The sequence below is a fragment of the Sus scrofa genome, chromosome 6, assembly GCF_000003025.6.
Source record: "Sus scrofa isolate TJ Tabasco breed Duroc chromosome 6, Sscrofa11.1, whole genome shotgun sequence".
NCBI lineage: Eukaryota > Metazoa > Chordata > Mammalia > Artiodactyla > Suidae > Sus > Sus scrofa.
The window spans coordinates 112,627,333-112,650,841 of NC_010448.4; the positions used below are offsets into that span (position 1 = coordinate 112,627,333).

The following is a 23,509-nucleotide window of genomic DNA, read 5'->3' on the forward strand; positions in this document are numbered from 1 at the left end:
AGCGGGACAGAAAAAGAATAATAGCCGAGTAACGGAACTTCTCCCCGCGCGGCAGGATAAGGGACCTGCGGGGCCCAGGGGCTGGATGCGGAGTCGCCGACCCGAGCAGACTTTTGGGGCAAAGGGGCGAGGTTTTCTTTCCAGGTAAGAGCGAAACAGAAAACTGATAAGGCAGAAAAACAAAAATAGGAAGCAACTCTGGGCTGGGGGTAAAGACAATAGGACAGAGGAGCCCTCGGGCACCGGGAGGCGCGCGGGTACCAGGGTGGGGTAGGTAGAGGCAAGTCCCGTAACTAAGACATCAGAGTGAGAATTCTTTCTGCAAACTCGCGACCTATCCCTGCAGAAATAAACAAAAAAATTGGAGCAAAGTGCAAGGCGAGGGGCGAGAAGCTTAGGAAACTGCAAAACCAGAGCCCTATCCTACCTCAGTCTTCTACTGCCTAGAAACACCCGCCGCGAGCTCGCCCGACCCCGCTGGAGGAGCAGAGGGGGCCCCGGATTAGCCTCTTTGCGACCCGCCAAGAGTGGCGCGGGAGACTGGTTGGCCCCAGCAGCCCTGTCCCTGCGCACGGCCCAAGCCTCGTGTCTGCGCAGCAACCGTCCGCGCGGTGCGGCACCTCCCTTCCCGGGTGCGCAGCCCGGCCCCGCAGCGGCGCGGGGAACAAAGGGACCCGGCGCTGCCTGCCCCACCCCGCCCGCAGCCCGGCCCGCGGGGACCGCTGCGTACCTGAAGCAGAGCCGCCAGGAGCGGCAGCAGGGTCCGCGGCGCTCCCAGTATCCGGCACATGGAGGCGGAGAGGGGCCGAGCGAGGAGCCGGAGGCGTCGGCGGCAGCAGCGGCAGCACCAACAGCGGCGCGGAGAGACGGCTCCAGGCAGTTTCCACCCCCTTCCCTTCCCCTCCCCACCCCACCCCCTTCGCCGCCGCTCTCTGCTCCCCGCCAATGGAGAGAGAGCTGATGACAAATAGCGGGCCGCGGAGTCGGGACTCGCACCACGAGTAATAAAACAGACCTAGAGATCAAGGAGCTGGGGAGGGGCGGGAGAGAAGGCGGGCGTGCGCGTGAGTGCGTGTGTGTGTGTGTGTGTGTGTGTGTGTGTGTGGCCGCGGTGGCAGCGCAGGCGGCTCTGCTCTGGCCCAAAGCGCAGCGGAAGCCAGGAGGGATGCAGGCGGCGGAGACCTTGGCCAGTGGAGGATGCGGAGGTGGAAGTGGAGCGGCTGGCGCTCCCCAGGAGCTCCGCAACGCGAGGTTTCGGGCTCGGGTTTTGCTTCCTCCGGGTCCCTTCTCCAGGGCCGCTCTGCAAGATGAAGACGCGGGCGAGAGCGCCGCGGGGAGGGCGCTCTGGGCCGCGCGCGCTGCGCCCACAAAGGGCAGCAGTCCCGCCGCCTGGCTCCTCTGCTGCGTGGGAGGCAAGGACCGCTTCTCCGCTCCCCTTTCCGGTCCCCCTGAGAGTTGGAGACTATTCTCCGGCCTCTGCCGCGCGGGAGTGAGGCCAGGGGCCCGCCCGGCCGCTCCCGCCGCGGCTCCGTCCCGCGCAGCTGCCGCTACGGCCGCCCCTGCTGCCCGCGCGCCGGCACCCGCCCGCGGGTCCTCGCCCCTTTCGGCTCACTCGCGCGCGCCGCCCCCACCCCCCGCCGCCGCCCGCGCGCCCCTCTCGGCCTCCGCGAGCGCGACTAGGGTGAGCCGCCGCCACCGCTCTCCCCGCGCGCTGCCCGGCTGCGCAGCCAGCTCCCCGCTCCGATCCCCTCCCGCTGCCGCCGCCCTCGCCCCCGCCTCCCTCCTCCGCCGCGGAGCTTCCCCGCCCGCGTCGTGGCCAATCGGAGGCCACCAAGCTGCGGCGGTAGCCGGCGGGATCCGCGGCAGCCGCCCGCCCCCGCCCCACCGAAGCGCCCCATTTTTGCTGCAGCCCGAGGGGGGCCGCGGGAGGGAAACCTGGGGATGTGCAGAGCACTGCCCGGCAGGTGTAGGGGCTGCGGGAAAGAAAAGAACTTGCGCCGGAACTTGATCGGTGGCAGGTTCATCTTTGGACAGCGATGGGGCATCAGATAGATGTTAGGCATTGAAGGGGGAATGCTTTCTTCACAGCCTAACGCACGCTTCGCTTCCCTTTCTGTTTGGTCATTCTTTCAAGATAGACCGTTTTTCTGGGCAGGGACAGACACAGCAAACTAGCGACGCGGGCAAAGCCCATGCTGGCCATTGTTGTCTGCGGCGCTTGCCAGGAGCCACCTGCGGGCGGGCAGGGCGGAGGCCCATCGGCTTCTCTGAAGCGCTCGCACCTCTCCCTCCTTTGCGGATGTGCTGGACCAGCCCAAGTTTCTGTGTGCTTGTTTTGTTGTTATTCTTTCTGGGGGTTTGAGAGTGCGTGTTATTCTGTTTGAAACCTCCCATTTTCTGTTTCTGCTCCTTAGTGGTGCTGTTCACATTTTTTAGCAAACGGTTGAAGGGACTTTGACTCCCTCCCTACACCACCCGCAACAACGAAAGAAAGAAAAAGAAATGGGGACACAACCTAAAGGCCAGAACTTGCCGTGAAAAATAGGATTATCTAAGAGATGAAATGACTGATTCAGAGTTCAATCCAAGTAAAGGATTTTTGCTTCCTCCTTTTGAGGCACGGAACTTGGAGTGGAACACAAAAAGTGAGAGACTTTACAAGTTGGGGTCACAAGCATTTGTGGAATGGAGGGAGGGGTGAGGAGCAATTGATTTTGGCAAAGTGATAAGGTTTTATCAGAACTTTTTTTTTAGATTTTTTCAAGTAAATGAAAATATCGGTTTTTTCCTAAGGGTTTTAGCACTTCGGAGGTCATCCACCTTCTTTGCTTATTGAACTTTACTCTTCTGCTTCGGGTAACTGAAGTATTAACATTATTTGAGTTTCAGGATACTGATCATTTGAGAACTTGATAATGAATCTAAAAATCAAGTAAAAATTTATTTGATGTAAGTAATGCAGCTTTTAATGTGCTGTTGCTGGCTAGGCTTTTAAATCAGTATGCAAACGGAAGTTTATTCAATTTTAATTAAAACATAATATCGTCAGCCTTCAAAAAATGAAACTCAAAAAAAATTTTTCTGAATTTTCTTTCCAAAAGGATAAGGAAGAATATGTTAATTACATTTAAAGACAAAAGGCTCCATTTGTTCTTTTGCTTACTTCTTTGCTAGATATTGTCACACTATTGCCAATCAGCCTAAAATTTCTCCTTGCCATAGGGTATTCATAAATTCCACTTTCAATAAGTCATGCATAGTAGTAAAACATTTAGTGGCAAAATGGGGATAGTATTTGTTGTGTACCAAAGTGGGATTTATAAATCCCATCTCCATGCCTAAGAATTAAGCTTTGACCCTGGACTTGAGGCCTTAGTTGCATCCTCACCACTCCCAACAGTAGCCATTGATGTTTATTGCCATTCTGATTAATTTAAATGTAGAAGAGATTTCAACATGAATAACTATTGCTTGTTAGTATTATTTGCTTAAAGTTTTAAACCGTGTGCCCCTTACAAATTGAACTCTTATTATGACTTCAGAATCTGCTTTGGAATGCCTGTCAGTCAACTTATGCTCTGATTGCAGTAGTTTTCAATCAGATAGGTAAGCACTTGGCAGCATTTGTTTTTGGGTTTTTTTTTTAATTTTATGTCCAACTTCCAGGCCTCTCACTCTTCAATGGCTGTGGATAGCTTTGGAATTCTGCCTGAGTTTCCTGGCTGATCACATGGACAGCCAAATCTTGCTAGTCAGACTGATCAGGAGAAGGTATAGCCTTTTCTAAAATTATCTTATTGGAGATTTGTGCATCCATTTGATGCTAATGCAGGTGGATCTAGTGTTGACTTTGGCATCCAACACTAATGGTACTTCCACTGCATCATTCTGAAGGTAATCTAATGGGGCCTTTCATTTCTCTGGGCAAGTGGTAACCCAACTATCAGGTTTTCAGCTTCTGCTCAAAGCACTGCCAGTTTGAAAACTGATTTTCTATCCACTTGCACAGCTCCGGGACTGCAGGGGCCTAGGCGGTAACCCAGAGAAACAGTGTGATTGTGGGGGGAGAAGGTGGAAGGCGGGAAAGACCAGCAAAATAATCATTAAAACTAAGGCTGGGCTCATGCACTGAAAATCAACCTAATCCCTTATTTTTTGACCCATGCGCTGCTGCTGCTGCTGCCGCCGCCGCCGACTTAACTACAAGTGGTCTGCAAAGGAGAACATGTGCATCAAACATTATGGACAGACTGAATGAATGTTGTTCCTGCAACTCGTAGCAAGTGTTCATATGCATGTAGATGCCATGATGATTCCTTTTTAAACATTCATTTCAAAGAAAAGTCATTGTAACTTTTTGTTCTAGTGTGTATTCTCATACAGGAGATGCAAAGCATACAAATACATCATGTGAGTCTTTTCCTAAAAGGGTCCTCACTTTGGAAAGACATGCAACCAGTGGTTGTCAAGTCTGCACCCACCCCACCACCACGCCCCCACCCCTACACCTCTAGGGCAGGACCCACAATAGTCTTGGCCTCTGACACCAGCCCAGTGTCCTTCCCCAGTGTTACTCAAGATGGTCTTCCACTCTTCCTCTTTCTCTCCCAGTCTCCAGGACAAGCTAGGATTGTCCTTTGTCCCTTAAGAAGTATCCCTTATGTTTGCAAGTTTCTCTCCAATTAGCTTTAGTGTGTTAAAGCTGACCTTCCCTGCGTTAATAGGCCTTTTAGAGTTACGGACTATTCTAAATGAAACAAAAGATGGTCTATGCAACTCTCTCATTTTATAGGAACACTGAGGCTTAAAGATGTATGCAAGGCTACCAGCTGGCAAGTGGAGAATGCTAGATGGACTCAGGCTGCCTTACTCCCACTTTCACTGGGCTCTTTACATTATTCTCGAGACTCCCCCTGCCCCATTTTTTGGTCATTCATGTGGCATTCGGAAGTTCCCCGGCCAGGGATCGAACCCGAGCCACAGCAGCAACCCGAGCCACAGTAGTGACAACACCAGGTCCTTAACCCACTGAGCCACCAGAGAACTCCTAGGGAGTCCCTTTTAACTTTAGAAAAATTCGCCTATGTGGAATAAGGAAGTTTAAAAAAAAAAAAAGAAAATGTAATGATACTGGAGATTTGTCCACTCTCTCAGGTATTTTGTTCTTAGAAATGTGTGTGAAGTTAGAGACGTAGCTCTTCTGTTTCCTTTCACAATCTCCATTCCCAGTTGCCTTTCTCAGTGTGATCATCTCACTCTCACCATATTTAGTATGATTCTGGTGTTTCTCTATCCACATCTTTGATATAAAAAGACAGCCATTCATGGGGTCCTCACCCAGAGAAGATCTGTTCCAATACTAGAAAAAAACCTTGGCTTTTTATTTTTCTATTTTTTGGCTGGGCCTGAGGCATGTAGAAATTCCTGGGCTGGGGATCGAACCCAAGCCACAGCAGTGACAACGCCAGATCCTTAACCTACGGAACCATTAGGGAAATCCCCAAACCTGGCTTTTTAAAGTCTACCCTGGCTTAAAGGTTCTTTCTTTCCTTCCTTCCTCCCTCACTTTCTCTCCCTCCCTTCCTTCCTTTCTTCCTCTTTCTGTCTTCCGTATTTGAAAACCAAACTCTAAAAGTTTTTAATGGAAAATATAACCAGATTTGTAACTCGAAGTACACATGGTCAAGGCGGTTGGTGAGTTATACATTTGCATGACAAGGGAAATAATTCACAAGGAGCCCCTGTATTGTGGAAAAAAAAAAAAACAAAAAAACCCGCAACAATCACCCACCACCACCACCATCACCAAAATAAAAAAATCCTCTCTGGAAGGTAGAAGGATATAATAAATAGGTTATGGATTCAAATTCAGGTAGACTTAGCTCTGTGAAATCGGGTGAGTTTCTGGACATTTCTAAGGCTCCTCTTGCTTATTTCCAAAATGTGGATAGTATACTAGAATTTTTTAGGAAAGCCTGATGTAAACACAAAGGGACACAATAGGAGCTTAGCTTTTTATCTATACGTGCATTAAATATACTTATTTCTATTGAGGTTTTGGAACAGAGTTGCCCAGGAATCTCAGTGAATGCTCTTCTCACCTCTAGTTCTGTCTGCAATTAAAAAAAAAAAAAAAAAAAAAAAAGGCAAGGCTTTTAATCAGTTTTATTTGGGAAGCTCACATTTTATAGAACACACAATATCTAATGTAGGTAATAATGGCTCAGTAAATAATCCACAGACTGACAAAAGTAATAAAAAATTTGGTGACTTTATAAGGTACATAAAAACAAATCTGCAAATATGTAAGTATTTGTAGGAAACAGTCAATATTAATGTATTGATTTCATATAGGAAAACAAATTCATGTTTGAATTATCTCATAGGTTGTTCATAGCAAGACCAGAACTAAAACTCATTCTTAGAGCCTTTCTCTGCTGAACCTGGCTTTTGTCATTTCTTGAACCACTTTCTGTTTAATTTGTTCCCAGGATCTAGGTTTCATAGTTGATTTCATGAGTCCTGCTTAAAGATCAGCTGAATTTGAGAAAATATGATTTGCATGATGTTCAAGAAATCTAGGGAGTTCTTTTGTGAAATAGCATGTTAAGGATCCAGCATTGTCACTGCAGTGGCCTGGATCTCTGACATGGGTTCAATCCCTGGCCCGGGAAGCATGGGTGCAGTCAAAAAAGAAAAGAAAGAAATCTACCTGCTGCCTCAGAAGTGTGAGTATTTACGGGGCACCACTTTGGATTGTTTAAAAGTCAGGGAGTTCCCTTCATGGCTCAGTGGTTAATGAATCAATCTAGGAACCATGAGGCTGCGGGTTTGATCCCTGGCCTTGCTCAGTGGGTTAAGGATCCGGCATTGCCATGGGCTGTGGTGTAGGTCACAGATGCAGCTCAGATCTGGCGTTGCTGTGGCTCTGGCATGAGCCGGCAGCAACAGCTCCAACTGGATCCCTAGCCTGGGTACTCCATGTGCCACGGGTGAGGCCCTGGAAAAGACCAAAAAAAAAAAAAAAAAAGTCAGAAGGCTTGTTTCTCAAGATAAATATCTCTTCAGAAAATAAAACAAATCATACTGAAGACTGTCCTAACGTTTGGTGGTGCCAAACTTTTGTCCTCACGTCCTTTTTAAAGCAAATATCTGCCTTTTGGAAAGTTCTGAAATACAATGGTCAGTGTTTAGAGGCTAGTAAAATATATTTAGTATCTGAACTTACACTGACTGTCTTCTTTCCTCTAGTGAAAATTGAGGTGGTGATAAAGTATTTATTAGACCTGGGGTACCTGTGTTCTCATCCTAGGTGGATGGATGGCTGAATCATCTTAAACACGCCACTTAATTTCTTTACATGTTTTCTCATCTATAGGACAGAAGTAATTCCACTTTCCTCACAAAATACTGAAAGGACGCCACTTAATTTCTTTACATGTTTTCTCATCTATAGGACAGAAGTAATTCCACTTTCCTCACAAAATACTGAAAGGAAGCCAAGAATGTCAATAAAGCCTATTTAGTTCTTTAGAGAGAATTCTAGATAAATACCTGGAATTCTTTAAGGCTGTGGATTCAGCTGTCACAAGAGGATGATTAATCGGTTCCAAAAGTTAAGTCACATTTAATGATGTGGCATAGCCACCAAGTGCTTATTAAATTTTTCTCCTTTTTTATTTTCACTTATCCACAAAATTTAAAAATAACATACTTATACAACAGCAACCCAGGTTCATGCATAGATACTTGAGAAAATTAGATTGTTCTGTGCACCATGATCATTCATAGATGATTCATAGTTGGTTCTTTATATCTCTAGAAAGATACAATCCTAGTTTTCCTTTAAACAGTGAATGCAAAACAAAAAACAAAACCCAACGATAGTCTCATTTATTACAGAATTTGTAATGTATGTCACTGTGATTCATTCTTTTATGTAGCTCAAAAGAGCCGAGTGATTATCACAAATACGCATTATCTTTCTGGGAGGTCTATTATTTTGAGAAAGGTTTTTCAAAAACCCTTTTGCAGGAGATGAGAATATTCTCACTTCTAAAGTTGTCAGGACAGCTGACAAAAAACATGTATTTGCATTTCAAAACTGACTTTTCCAAGCCATATGAAATTGCAAACTCTTCGAGCATCCTTGGGACACCTGAGGTCTGCAGAAGAAGGAAGCAGTCTGATCATCTGGGCTCTGAGGGAAGGCGGGGAGAAGCAGCGGTGAGGACAAATAGGCACAACTTGACATCAGAAGAAGAAAAGGACTAAAAGCGCCTGAGGTTTGTTGTGCTCTTGAATGAGAGAATGGAGAGAATGTGGACCAAGGCCAAAGGACAGGATAGGGCCAAGGTCATAATCCCAATAGTTGTTCAATAAACATTTGCTCAGTTTTAGGAATGAGTCATGCAAAAAAAAAAAAAAAATCCTACTAAAGCAGGACGTGGAATTTGGACTAGAGCATGGGACAGGCTTTTGGCATTTAGAATTGATAGAAGGGCCACGCAACAGGTCAACTGATAAGTCAGGGTCCATTCAGGGCAGCTCAGTCCATCCTCTCCCAGAATTTGCACATCCTTTGATAAGAGCAAAGTCACCACCAGTAAGAAAGTTTCACTCTGAGATGCTTGCTAGTGGGGACGTGGGCTGCTAATCTCTGCTCTCAAATTGTTTACTATAACAGATATTAAAACTCTATTTATCCTTCAAAAATTCCCTTGAGTTGTTTTTGTTAAGATGGAAATGATGTGAGATGACTTTTTGTTTGTTTGTTTACTTGTTTTTAAGTCAAAAACAAGCATTACCCACTTGTCAATGAGAGAGGATATGCTTTAACTTGAAGATATGGTTGACTTCCTTAATTTTTCTCATTTTCCAGAACTCCTGTTTTTTAGAACTTCGCAGATGGATCCTTAATTTTCTCATCTTCCCCAACCCACAATGTCTTTCTCTCTTTCTTTCAAAGAAATTTTCCAGGAGTTTTCTTTAGTTCTACCTTCCAGCCTTTCTGCTAAAATGTATGTCGTATTTTTGATTTCTGCCAGTTTTCAGTTCTCTGAGGGTGCTTTCTTTCCTAGAACCTGGTTATTGTTTCATGATGTGAGAGCTTTTCTTATCTCTTTACATATTGTTTAAAAGCTGTCTTCTGTTCCCCGGATTATCTTGGTTTCCTCCCTGTCGCTTTTCTTGCAGTTTATTTTTGTCTCTGTCTTTCAAGCTAGAGAGAGACTTTCTTGGGGATTCATCTTCCCAGGTTTTGATTAGCCATCCGACCTTACCTCAGTTTTTCCTGGGTCAAGAGTTCAGAGCTTGTCTAGTGTCTGAAGAGTCACGCCACCCTGTACTCTGCGGCTGGCTTGACCTCACTTTCCTCTGTCCAGATGTAGTCTGTGCCTTATGCCTTGACAAAGGGAAAAAAGGAGCCTTAGGTGATTTTCTGGAGGCTGATAGTTTCCCCTAAATTGGCCATCTACCTCTTACCAAGGATGAGATACACAGCAGTCTCAAGTGAGGCCCACGTCTATGGCAGCAGCAGCTTAGAACTCCTGTTGGGATCCAGCCCTTCCTCCAGTTAAGGAAGCTCCCCACCAACCCTGCCCCCCGCCCTTTTTCCATGTTCTGTGAGACAGAGCGTAACCTCCACAGATTACCTGGTACCAAATCATTGTTTTAGCCCCCACGGTTTTCAACTTAAAAAAAAAAAAGTTAAGTGCCCTATCCACAACATAGTTATAGTTGTGAAAACCATTTCTGAGGTTTCACCACATGGAGTCGAAGCAATTCATGAGTGTGTATTCACCCTGATGTGTTCCTTTACGTGCTCACTAGCTAAAACAATGCAGAATGAAGTATTTATTTATATAATATAGCTGTATTCATGGTTCCAATAGACAATAATGAAATATAAATTTATAGCATTCGTAATGCAAACCTGAAATTTAGAGTAGATGAGAAAGAAGCATCTCATTCACTAATATATTTAGTACAATTATCTTCCATTTTTTTTTTTAAACGTTGTCATACTGTGTATGTGTACTAAAATGTCTGAGAAAAAAAATGTCTTTCACTGGGGGAGTTGTACCTGATAGATGTACATGAATCTATAGGTGATTTTACTAAACCTTGCCCCAAATACCGTGACATTTTCCTGATGGAGATTGTCGTTACTGCTTTCCCCACAAGCCTAGTGTTGGGATTCTCTGCTTGAATATTTAATTGCTCTTCGCTTTTCACTTAGTATAAATCTTCTGTTTGTTTGGAGTCTTACGAGGTTGAATTTCATCATCTTGCTGTTCAACAGGGCTCTATCACTTCGCCTTATAGGGATTTATAAAGATTTTAGTTACATGATAGTTTCAAGATGGAGTTGAAAGGGAGGTTAGCATCTATTTAACAGGTGCATAGAAATCATTCACCATTTCACCAGAAGTTTTTATGTCCAGATAATCTGTTCTAAGAAATGTATTTCTCCTGATTTGAGTATCTGGTTTACCTTTCGGTAGAACTGGAGAGGTTACCACATATTACTGTTTTTTCATAATAAAAGAAATATTTATTTTTTAAGATGATTACTTTTTAAAAGATTGCAAATTGGAGAACTTATTGAGTGAGATCAGAATATAAGACCAAAACAGCAAATCAACTTCTTTTTCTTTTCTTTTTTTTATTTTTAGGGCCACACCCAGCATATGGAGTTTCCCAGGCTATGTGTGTAATCGGAGCTGTAGCTGCTGGCCTGCACCGCAGCCACAGCAACTCGGGATCTGAACCACATTTGCAACCTACACCACAGCTCACCGCAATGCCAGATCCTTAACCCATTGAGCAAGGCCAGGGATCAAACCTGTGTCCTCTTGGATGCTAGTCAGATTTGTTTCCACGGAGCCAAGACGGGAACTCCACAAATCAACTTCTTTCCCCCCCCCCTTTTATTTTTTCAGCCACACCCATGGTATATGGAAGTTTCCAGGCCAGGGATGGAATTTGTGCTGTAGCTGCCACCTAACCCATAGCTGCAGGAATGCAGGATCCTTAACCTACTGCGCCACGGCAGGAACTCTGCAAATCAATGTATTTTAACCTTAGTGCTGTGGAGGACAGGTGGATTTAGAGCAGCCCTGTACAGGCTATGGAGTTTATGAGGAAAGAAACAAAGAGGCAAGGGACATGCTGGCAGGGAGGGAGATCAATGGTGAGCTGGAGCATGGATGATGAAGGCTCTAGTGAGATTTTTATACTGTATGTGCCTGGCAAAGGCTGGTGATGAATAGATGATGAGTTCATATAGCTCCTGCCTGAAGGAAAGCAGATGCCTTGGATTAGGATAAGCAGGAAATTCTTCACTTTGGTCAGCAGAGCCTAGAAAAGCTAATCCAAGAGCCTGGATAAAATCTTAACGTGTTCCCCTGTGGTATATGCTATTTTGCTCATTTTTCTTTTTTTGTCTGTTTTTAAAACTCACAAAATCAATCCAGTTGCTTACATGATGTATACCTTTAAGAAATCCCTTTGCATTTGTCTATAAGTCTTGCAGTTCAGACTACTGACAGCGTCTCCTGTAATCAACGTAATAACAAAATGAAATTATTATGCATAGAGAACAGACCTGTGGTTGCCAAGGGGGAGAGAGGGATGGGGAAGGAAGAGGAAGGAGGGATGAATTCAGAGTCTGGAATTAGCAGATGCAAACTATTAAATATAGAATGGTTAAATAATAAGGTCCTAGAGTATAGCACAGAGAACTATATTCAGTGTCCTGTAATAAATCATAATGGAAAAGAATGTGAATAAGAATATATATATATACACACACATATATAACTTAATATATATATTTAACTGAATCGTGTTGTTGTACAGCAGAAATTAACACAACATTGTAAGTCAACTATATTTCAATAAAACAAAATTTTTAAAGAATCAGATTATTATGAAAGTTAAAGTAAAAATACATTTGCTGTTTTTAGTTTCTCAAAGTTAATGTTAAAAAAATCTTCACTAGGAGTTCCCGTCATGGCTCAGTGGTTAGCGAATCCGCCTAGGAACCATGAGGTTGTGGGTTCGATCCCTGCCCTTGCTCAGTGGCTTAAGTATCCAGCATTGCCTTGAGCTGTGGTGTAGGTTGCAGACGAGGCTTGGATCCTGCCTTGTTGTGGCTCTGGCATAGGCCTGAGGCTATAGCTCCGATTAGACCCCTAGCCTGGGAACCTCCATATGCCTAGAAATGGCAAAAAGACCAAAAAAAAAAAAAAAAAAAAAAAAACGCTTCACTAAGAGTACGAAAGAAATGTGTAATCTTCCAAAATATTGCATTTATTTTAAACAACCAATATCATAATTACTATTTTCCAGAAATAAAATTCTTAACTGTTCGTGCAGAATTTTGAACGTAAAAATAAATATTTTGTGTCCTTAGTTATCATTTTCCCAACTTTTGTTTTTGTTTAAAAATATTTGCTTTTGACTGCAGTTGTCTTCACTAAACATTTCTCCACCTTTGTCCTCCTTTGAGTCAGAACCCGTAGCTAATATAATTTCTTAGCTCTGTGATGGATGCTATGTTTAAAAATCTGTATTCTTTCTGAGCCAGCTTATAATATCTTAAAAACAAGCAAGCAAGAAAGAACAAAGAGGGAGATGAGGAAAGAACAAAGGGATACTTAGCTATCCACAGTGTGGATTTTTTTTTATGCTTTGTTTAAATGTCTAATTCTAAAAATGCAAGTGGTGTGGCTTTGCTCATTGAACCAGTCTTTAGGAGGTGCTCATACTTTAGAACAAACTCTTTCAAACCTTTAAGACTACTTAAAGTCTAGGTTTTTTTAAAAATGTTTTGTAGAACTGATCTTTAATTTTAGAAATGTTCTTTCCCATGAACTTACCACTTGTAAAAATTGTCAAGTGCACAGCTCTGGAAACTGAAGCCATCCAATTAGCCCAAAAAAACAAGTGTTCTTGTGGCATCTATCACCACAGAACACCAGACAAACTCATCCGGTTGAAAGAAAAACACGTATTTGAGAAAGAATAACTTCTCAGCTACTTTACCTTCAGAGAGGTAAGAGTAGATGCTAACTGGTGAAGAGCAGTGGTCTTCAGGACGTTTTCCCCGAGGCAGCATCTACTTTTGTAAAACAGAAGGATATATTTATATCCCGAATATGCTGCCAGAATTGAGGCTACTTTCCTAATGCAGTTTCACAGCTCTTAATTATGGAGACCATTCAGACTGTTAACTATCCATTTGTTTCTGCCATTACTGTTTTTTATTTGCTATAACAGACCCAAACTGGCCACTTGACCAGCATGAGGTGCAAATGTGAACATGCATGGAACAAAGACTAAAGAACAAGTAAAACCAACAGAAAACCTTAGAAGGTTTCCATTGCTGCTGAGACACTGAAGGAGAGTAAATGATTTTAGGCAGGTTTTTGTAATACAAATTCTTGTTAAGGGGTTATAGGTGTTGGTACTGGTATCAAAATTTTAGAATGCTGTGCTGAATTACTTAACACATTAAACAGTGGCTTCAATAATTTCATATAACTATCAAGTTCTCTGTGGCAATCAAACATTGACACTATATTTTTTAGAAATTTCCATATTGAAAGAAAGCAGTGCTCAAAAGTTTTAAATTGTACAACTGATAAGACAGAGAGCTAGTTTTAAAAAATTATTATCACTAGGATTTAACTCTTTCTTGGCGAATAGGAATACTTACCCATTTTCTTATCTTTGGCACCCAACTCCTAAGTCTGAAGCTCAAGGGTTTTTTTTGCTTTTGTTTTGTTTTGTTTTCAGCCTACACCGAATAATGTAAATCATGACACCTACTGGCTGCATAGGGTTTTGCACCCTAGTTCCATAAGACACTGAAGCCCCTTGTTACTTAAGATAAAGCTATTTCAAATCTGCTTAAATTATGACTCAACATTAGCTTTACTGGAAAAAAATATATTTTGGAGCATGACTATCGGTTTGTTAAGGGAAATGATGCTATGCTAAGAGTCCCTAAAACTCAGTGCCTTAAATTAACAACAAATTAATTCCTGCTCATATTATGTCTATGATTATTAATGATAAAAAGTGCAAAGTGAAGACTGATATTCAATTCATCCTCCAACCCCACAGGTAATTACTAGCCTACTGTCCCAAGGATAGTCACTAAAGACCTGAGTTTTCTTTTTTTTTCTGTTTTTTTCCTGAGCAATAATTATGGTCTTTCTGATTTGCATCAATTTCACACTACTTTAACTGATATAGCTTTATAAAAAATTAACTATTTGAGAAGACTTATCTCTTCCTTTTATTGTTCTTTAAAAAATTACTAGTTATTCTCACCCAACTGTTCTTCCAGAAAATTTTAGTATTTTGTTAAATTTCCCCAAATCATATTTGATTTTTTATTTGAATAGCATTAAGCTACCAATTAATTCGGCAATAATTTTATGTCTCCCCACAAGAGTCCTTTATATATCCCCAAATATTTTTAAAGTTCTTCATATGTTAAAAGTGTTTTTATTGAAATAGATCTGTGGGATTTTATATTTTTGTTGCAATAATGAGAGAAACTTCTTTATATGTCCCCCCCTCCCCCCATTTTCTATTACTGGACATGCTATTGTTTATGTATTTTTCTCTTGTAATAAGTGAAATAATTGTATAGATTTTCTATAAGAAATCATTTTGGATTTTCTTTAAATAAATCATTGTTCTTTATGTCTTCTGTTTATCTCAGCTCTGTGGGGTTTTTTTTAATTATAGTTGATTTGCAATGTTGTGCCAATTTCTGCTCTTCTTAGATTTGCTCTTTATGTTTTTTATTTATCTCTTAGTTCTCTGTCTTGTCTTCTATCATTGACCAAAGGCTTCCAATAAGGATATTAGACAACATTATTGTTTTTTTTCCACATTTAATGCAAGTCTTCCTTGGGTTTAACCATTAGAAATGTATGATAGTGACTGTTTTTTAATCATGTTGATAGTATGTTGTATGCTATGAACATTTTCAGTAATTGTGTCTGTTGAATTTTTTCAATGCCTTGCTCAAAAATTATAATGATTGACGACAAAAAAAAGACCAAAAAAAAAAATTTATAATTTTTTTTTTTTTTTTTTTTTTGTATTTTTGCGATTTCTTGGGCTGCTCCCGTGGCATATGGAGGTTCCCAGGTTAGGGGTCCAAACGGAGCTGTAGCCGCTGGCCTACACCAGAGCCACAGCAATGCGGGATCCGAACTGCGTCTGCAATCTACACCACAGCTCACGGCAATGCCGGATCCTTCAGCCCCTGAGCAAGGCCTGGGATCAAACCCACAACCTCATGGTTCCTAGTCGGATTCGCTAGCCACTTAGCCACGACGAGAACTCCTGTTTTTCTTAATTGACCTACTTTATAACAATAAACTATATAATACTGATTCTTTATGTATTCCTAAAACAAATCCCACTTGATGATTTTTTTATATAGTGGTAAAAAATCACAAGTCTCTAAGATCTTATATGTGATTTTAAAAATTCCTATTCATTCGAGATAGGTTGGCTCTTTTCTTGTATTGATATCTTTGGCAAAATTTGGTTATTTATTTACTTATTTATTTTTGCTTTTTAGGGCCGCACCTGCAACATATGGAAGTTCCCAGGCTAGGGGTCAAATTGGAACTGCAGCTGCCAGCCTATGATGCAGCCATAGCCACTCAGGATCTGAGCCATGTCTGCAAACTACACCACAGCTCATGGCAATGCCCAATCCTTGATCCACCGATTGAGGCCAGGAATCAAACCTGCATCCTCATGGATACTAGTTGGCTTCATTCTGCTGAGCCACAGTGGGAATTCCGTATTTTATTTATTTTTAAAAGTACTATTGTATTGTGTTTATTACATAATTTTGACATTTGCTAATAATGTTAATAGATATTTTCTTTTATTCTATTTTAAAAATTATTTAGATCTTTTTATTTTTATTTCCTGTTAGTTTTTAATCCACTTCTTCCTTTTTAAAAATTGATCTTATTTTCTTTTTCTAAAATTTAGTTTGGGTTTTTCACAACACATAGAAAAATATTTATACCTATGAATTCACCTTTGCACACCATCTTTGCTCTAACATTTTTGTATATTACATTTTATCTCTTCCCTACCTCAGTAGTTATTTAGAAAGGTCTGTTTTCATTTAAGGGGGTTGAACCTTATTTTCAGTACAAAAAAATTATATTTTTACTCCTTGTTGTCACTTAATATGGTGCATGATTTTGGTTTCTTTCTTTTTTGTTTGTTTGTTTGTTTGTTTATTTATTTATTTATTGCTTTTTAGGGTTGAACCCACAGCATATGGAAGTTCCCAGGTTAGGGGTCGAAAAGGAACTGTAGCTGCCAGCCTACACCACAGCTCACAGCAACGCCAGATCCACTACCCACTGAGTGAGGCCAGGGATCGAACCAGTATCCTCATGATACTAGTCGGATTTGTTTCCACTGCACCACAATGAGACCTGATTTTGGTTTCTTTGCATTACTGATTTTGCCTTTGGTCTGGTATCAATTGCCATACATGCTTCTTGCATATTTTATATGAAGAAAATTATTGGTCATGCCAAGAACTGTGTAAGGTTGGGATGTTGCCCTACTTGGTAGCTTACAAGTTAGTTTCCATGGTTGTTTGAATCTTCAGAGAAGACATGAAATTTGTGTCAGAAAGAATTTTGTTACTCAGGGCAATAGCAATAGCTAGAAAGATATCATTTTCATGTCAGTTCCTCATGCTGCCATTTCCACAGGATGAGGTGAGGAGGGTCTCTCTCTCTCTTTCTCTCTCTCTCTCTCTCTATATATATATATATATATATCAGTTCTACTTTGTTCAGGTTTCTTATACTTGTTTTATAATATAGACATTGATATAAAAATAGGGACATTTGTTCTATCTATCTGTCTAGAGTGCTTGATATATAATAGTACAGATCGATGGATAGATAAGGTTTTATGTTTAAAATGTCCTTTCTAGGGAGTTCCTGTCCTGGCTCAGTGGTTAACAAATCCAACTAGGAACCATGGGTTGTGGGTTCGATCCCTGGCCTTGCTCAGTGGGTTAAGGATCCAGCATTGCTGTGAGCTGTGGTGTAGGTCACAGACATGGCTTGCATCCTGCGTTGCTGTGGCTTTGGTGTAGGCCAGCAGCTACAGCTCCGATTAGACCCCTAGCCTGGGAACCTCCATATGCCGAGGGAGCGGCCCAAGAAATGACAAAAAGACAAAAAAAAAAAAAAAATCATTTCTGGAGTTCCCTTGTGGCACAGCGGAAACAAACAAATCTGACCAGTATCCATGAGGATGCAGTTTCCATCCCTGGCCTTGCTCAGTGGATAGGGAATCCACTATTCCTGGGAGCTGTGGTGTGGGTCACAGATACAGCTATGATCCTGGGTTGCTGTGGCTGAGGAGTAAGCCAGCAGCTGCAGTTTCGATTTGACCCCTAGCCTGGGAATTTCCATATGCTGCAGGTGCAATGAAAAAAATAAATAAAATAAATAAATAAATAAATAAGTGAATAAATGTCATTTCCTATCTTTTAAATAATTTTTAAAAATTTTCTATTAAGCTTTATTCAGTTTTTTAAAATTTTTTACAGATTTTTATTTTGTCAATATATAACAACCCTTTTAAATCTTATTTCTTAAAGTTGCCACTTCTGCTGTAATTATTTGAGTTATTATTTAGATCTCTCTTAAAAGTAATAAATCACTGGTTTTGTTTTTATCCATTTGTATACATTTGCCTTTTAATAGGGAAGTTTATACTATCTTCATTAATTCTGTTGGTCTGACTTAGATAATCTTGTTGTCTGGTTTTTGTTTGCTTCCCATCTGGCCTCTGTTCTATAATCTATTTTGTTTATTTTTACATTCTCAGCATTTTAGAAAGGAGACTTCCTGTGTTTAGTTCTGTTAGTAGTTATCTTATAATTAACATATATTCATAACCGTTTGTTTCTTAATCAAAATAGCAACAAAGAGGCTCTTGTTAATTATGTTTTCTTTATCCATTTCTTTCCCCTACCCAGTATTCAGTAATCTGGTTATGTAAACTTTGTCATCAATGTATCTATACATGTTCCTCTTTCCAAGAAATTGGAATTTCTAAGTTGTTGCTTTTTATTACCCAAATAACACAAATTATTTTGAGTTTTCAGCATTAGCTTTATTCTCTAGTGTCATATGTTGCAACAGCTGCTGGAACACTACCATCACAGGTCAAAGACCAAGAGAAATATTCTAAACTCCCCAGTTTCTTTGTGCTTTGCAGCCAAGGTGGAAGTGAACAAGAATTCCAGTGGGTCTAGGCAGCCCAGCTCCAGAGAATGAAATTGACCTTTCTGCAAGGAGTGGGCAGAATGATGAGGAAGGAAGGGAAGCTGAGAGTTCCCCTCTGCAGATGCCAGAATTCATGGCATGCTTCTAAGATCCCTAGGGATGACCTCTTCTCCTTTTATCCAAAGCTTCTCTGGGGCACGGTGAACTTATCTGTTCCCTGTTCTTCTCTTTTCAACACGTTTTTACTTCCTTACATCTCCAGTATCTTCTCACCAACCGTAGATCTCAAACTTCATAGTCTAATTAGTATACTTTCCAAAAACCCAAGTACACGGGAGTACCTGTGTTAGTCTTCTCTAGCTTCCATAATATCATAGACTAGCTGGCTTAAACAATAGAAATCTATTTCCTCACAGTTCTAGAGGCTGGTCCCAGCATGGGTGGGGAGGGGGGCAATACTCTTCCTGGTTTGCAGGTAGTCTTCTAGTTGTGTGCTCTTAGGCCTTACCGTGATGTGTACACTTGGAGAATGAGAGACATCTCTCTCTTCTTATAAGGCCACTAACCCTATTGGGTTAGGACCCCACACTTATGACTTAATTTAACCTTAATTATTTAAAAGTCCTGTCTCCAAATACAGTCATTTTGGGGGTTAGAGCTTCAACATATGAATTTAACAGAAGACACAAAAAAGCAATATAACCCTTGACAACTTCGTTTATGCTATAATCAGGGTTTTAAAGCCCTTTCTTTTTTTTTTTTTTTTTGCTTTTTAGGGCCTCATCTGTGGCACATGGAAGTGCCTAAGATAGGACTCGAATCAGAGCTGCAGCTGCTGGACTATACCACAACCACAGCAAGATCCGAGTTGTGCCTGGGACCTATGCTGCAGCTCACGGCCCTTCTTTTTCTTTTTCTTTTTTATTTTCCCACTGTACAGCAAGGGGGTCAGGTTATCCTTACATGTATACATTGCAATTACAGTTTTTCCCCCACCCTTTCTTCTGTTGCAACATGAGTATCTAGACATGCTATTCAGCAGGATCTCCTTGTAAATCTATTCTAGGTTGTGTCTGATAAGCCCAAGCTCCCGATCCCTCCCACTCCCTCCCCCTCCCATCAGGCAACCACAAGTCTCTTCTCCAAGTCCATGATTTTCTTTTCTGAGGAGATGTTCATTTGTGCTGGATATTAGATTCCAGTTATAAGTGGTATCATATGGTATTTGCCTTTGTCTTTCCATTTGCAGCAACATGGATGGAACTAGAGAATCTCATACTGAGTGAAATGACCCTTCTTTTTCTTAAGTGACCAAGTTGCCATCATCTTTCAAGGCTAGTTCCAGGTCACTCCCCTCCAGGAATCTCTGATTGAATCCCTAGGTGGCAATATAAGACCTGGTGCTGTATGGTCCTTTCTGTGGATGGCTCTGCTTTGTTTGTTTGTATTGAACCAGCCCCAGTTTACCATAAGCTCTTCAAGGCTGGGACTGATTTCTTATTTGCCTTGGTGTGTTGGGCAGTGTCCAGCTCAGTGTAAGCCTGTAATCAGTGTTGGATAAGCTCAAAGCACAGATACTAGACCATCTGTGATGAATGAAAGGAGTGGAAATCTCAGAGACAAGAGGAGGATGGTTGGCCCGGGGGAGGGAGTGGTACCCTATGGGAGAAAGACCAGAGCCCTGGGTGACTGTGGGCTGGATCTTATTGCTTGACCACCAGGACATCTTGGGTACTGGCAGGGGAGCCACAAGCTCCAAGCCCCTTTCAGAAATAAACATTTTGTGAATCAGTTAAAATTCACCACAGAGGGTGCCAGTTTGCAATCTAGCATCTGGGAAAATCAGCTGCATAGCTAAGTTGCCTGGAGGACATACACTTCATAAAACGGTAGAAATCAGTATAGCAAAACCATCAGGGGTCTTTAGGGAATAATATTAATCTCCCCATGCAGTCTTTTTTCATAAAATTTCTTTGTAGTAAAGAAGGCCTGTGGTGATAAACATGTCCTTTACAGATTAAATGGGGATCAGTGACCCTTAAATTTAGGCTAGAAAATAATAATACACTCTTAACTCTAGTCTGATCAGAAAAGATTTGATGCATGTTTTAAGATTATAAAGACAGAAAAATTATCACCAGGCTCATCATTTCCAACACGGTTTTGCATGCTCTCCATATGCATCCCAGGAAAAGGGAAAGTTTGGGGGTCAAATCTTTTAGCCAGAGTCTTTTCTCTCTCTCAGAAACATACTGCACCCAAACTTCATTCTCTTTTCTGATTTAAAAATAATACTAGACCTTTGATTAACAGATTTTTCACAAGACGCTAAACATTTGGGGGTGAAAAGAGATGTTCTTACATTCACTCCACAGAACTGCTCTTTTAGCTGGTTGGCACAGACTCATTTTTGAAGCTTGAAGTGTTTGCTAATATCCCAATTAGAAGCTTGTGTGATTGCCATATTAGCACCATTTTCTCTTCCTTTTTTGGATGCTGGCCTGTTACCGGGTTTCTGCTGCAGCCTCCCTGGGAACCCTGTCCCACACGTCCTGGGGTGTGGCCAAGGACACCTTCACCAGGAAGGGCCAGCGCTGGCAGCATGAACCCTTGGGAACCTCTTAACACCGTCCTTCCTCTTCCTTTCCTAAGCTGTTTCAGCTCCATTCCTGAGCATCATGGGCTAAAAACAGTGCAGCTCTTTCTCACCAGCAGAGTTTGAAGAAGGCTTTATCTCAGCAAGGCCTCATGTCTTTTTTGATTTCACTGAAGATGCAAATCATTGTAATATAAAATACCATAATCTCTTGAAAGTATCCTTTAGTGCTTTTATATTTCAGTTTATTGTCATAAATATCTCATTTTGATTTATTTTTTAAAGCCAATTACCTAAAGAAAATAACTATCTTTAAGATGGAGGGGAGTTCCCATTGTGACTCAGTGAATAATGAACCCAACTAGTATCCAGAAGGATGAAATTCGATCCCTGGCTTCGCTCAGTGGATTATGGATCTGGTGTTGCCATGGGGTGTGATGTAGGTTCTCTGAGGAGGCTCAGATCCTGTGTGGCTGTGGCCAGCAGCTGCAGCTCCGATTCAGCCCCTAGCTTGGGAGCTTCCATAAGCAATAGGTGCAGTCCTAAAAAGACAAAAAAAAAGGGGGGGGCTATATGTTTGTTCACATTATAGAGAAATTTTAAAAAATCAACTATAATCTATCCTTTGTTACATAAATCTGTATATAATTTACAATTAACATCATTAAGAGTTTTTCTACAGCTGGTGAATTTCCTGAATGTGTTGATTGCTACTCTTAAATTTAAGTAAATTATTTTGCTTTAGTAATTTTTTTTTCCTTGAAACTGAAATCCTAAATAAATGTAAAGGCCTTTGGTTGAGAAGGCTTCTCAGCTCAAGCATCAGTTTAAGCTAGACAATGAATTGGGTTTGGTTGGCATAAGAAAAGTTGTAATTGTGGTTCTGATTTTGCAAATAAAAAGCACCAACTTCTCCAAAAGTTCTTGTCATAATATTAGTTGCATGACCCTACATTCTTATAATACATCTGATACATGATTTTAATTGTTTCCTAAATTGAATATTAAAAAAAGATTCAGGTGCAGCTAGGCATTCTTTTCTAAAGTGCTATAGTAATGGCAATAGACTAGTGTATTTAGGAATATTTCAAACTATGAAGGGATGCCCTGGAAAAAGTGCCTCCATTGACAACTAAATTAATTAAAGCAGTTGTGTTATTCAAAGCCCTATTATTTGGCTGTAAAAAATCATCATAGGTTAAAAACGGACTCAGATTAGGTTCTCTGTAGGTGTAGTGTTTTACATAGCTTTTTAAAAAGGCTGATTCTTTTAAAAATCCACTGAATACAGGTACTCTAAAAAAATATGTACACTCAAAATAGTATTCCATGACATAAAATCTGAGTTGTTAAGAATTTTTTTAGATACCATATTATATCTATTTCAGATTTTTAAAAGCAACTTGTTAAGGATAAGTGTGACCAGAATAGAAATATATTAGATAAACACATTTGACTGTGCATTCTGTAAATCATATTTATGAGAGTATTAGCGAATCTATGTTTTTAGTTTTTCATGCAGCTCCTGGGAGACCAGAATGTGACGATCATGGAGACCTTCGATTTTAACAGAGATCCTTTCTCTATAACTAATTCGACGCATGGCTATATGGGTAATTTTGAACAAGTGGATCTTTCTCCAACCTGAAAGGCTGCCAGGAGGGAGAGCGAGGGAGAAAAAGAGGGTTTCAAAGGCGTCACAGAGAACCACAAAGTAATCACGAAGCACCACTGTATTGCCCCAATCTCCTGACAGAAGTGCATTGAGAGGTGCTGATATAGAACAGAAGAGGACACATCGTTACAATAAAATACTCTGTAATACCTGGGACAACAGTTGGAAATCATTTTGTCATCAAACAGAGTGCCCGAAATTGAAGAAACTGACTGTGTTTCCTGTGAGGAATTTTTAAAGAACTATTATAGTTCCTGCCCACCCCCTCCCTTACTATTTTACAGAATTTCACAGAGCTGTGAAATGTGAAATACAGAAGACTAGAAATGTGTAATAGGAGCTGCCATTGTAACCTTTATATATCACATTTAATGGGGAAAAAAGCCTTTTAGCCAAAGATTACATTATACAAGTGTATAATTAAGATTACTTACTCTAAATTTAGATATGACTATCTTATTGAATCCAAAATGTTGGAATAAATCATTAAAGAGGGCACAGGCTTCCAATCCTGTGATGTCCTGACAAATGGAATACATTTGGGGTCCTATCATAGCTTCGTAGTAAATGGAGGAAAATTTGATTTTGCAAATGTCAATGGAGATATTTTAATAGGACCAATAAAATGAAAAATCTCAGTGAATTAAAACGATGTTATTGAAAACTTAGTGTTGCTGTTGTTGTTGAATGTCAGTAGAAAGGCAAACAAATAATGATGGAAAATATTGGAGACTATGGTCAGAACTGATTCTTGAGAATAAAACAGATACTCTATTATAACAGGGATGGGGGGCTCCCATAAGAGTGACTAGTTTCTTTTTTCCTTTCTTTCTTTCTTCCTTCCTTCCTTCCTTCCTTCCTTCCTTCCTTTCTTTCTTTCTTTCTTTCATTCATTCTATTTTATTTTTAATTTTTTTTGCTTTT

General features: G+C 41.0%; 1 protein-coding gene and 1 long non-coding RNA gene across 2 annotated transcripts in view; one reads left to right on the top strand and one right to left on the bottom strand.

Moving 5' to 3' along the window:
* CDH2 (cadherin 2) overlaps nt 1–1,741 on the bottom strand; it is a 232,361-nt gene extending 230,620 nt beyond the window's left edge. Inside the window, exon 1 of the mRNA XM_021096205.1 lies at nt 731–1,741. Within this exon, the coding sequence (XP_020951864.1) occupies nt 731–790 (60 nt within the window). The 5' untranslated portion in view covers nt 791–1,741. The remainder of the gene's footprint in view (nt 1–730) is intronic.
* Nucleotides 1,113–23,249, top strand: LOC110261188. Its single transcript, XR_002345075.1, has 3 exons — nt 1,113–1,251; nt 2,415–8,285; nt 22,421–23,249. It is a non-coding gene; the product is annotated as an uncharacterized LOC110261188 (long non-coding RNA).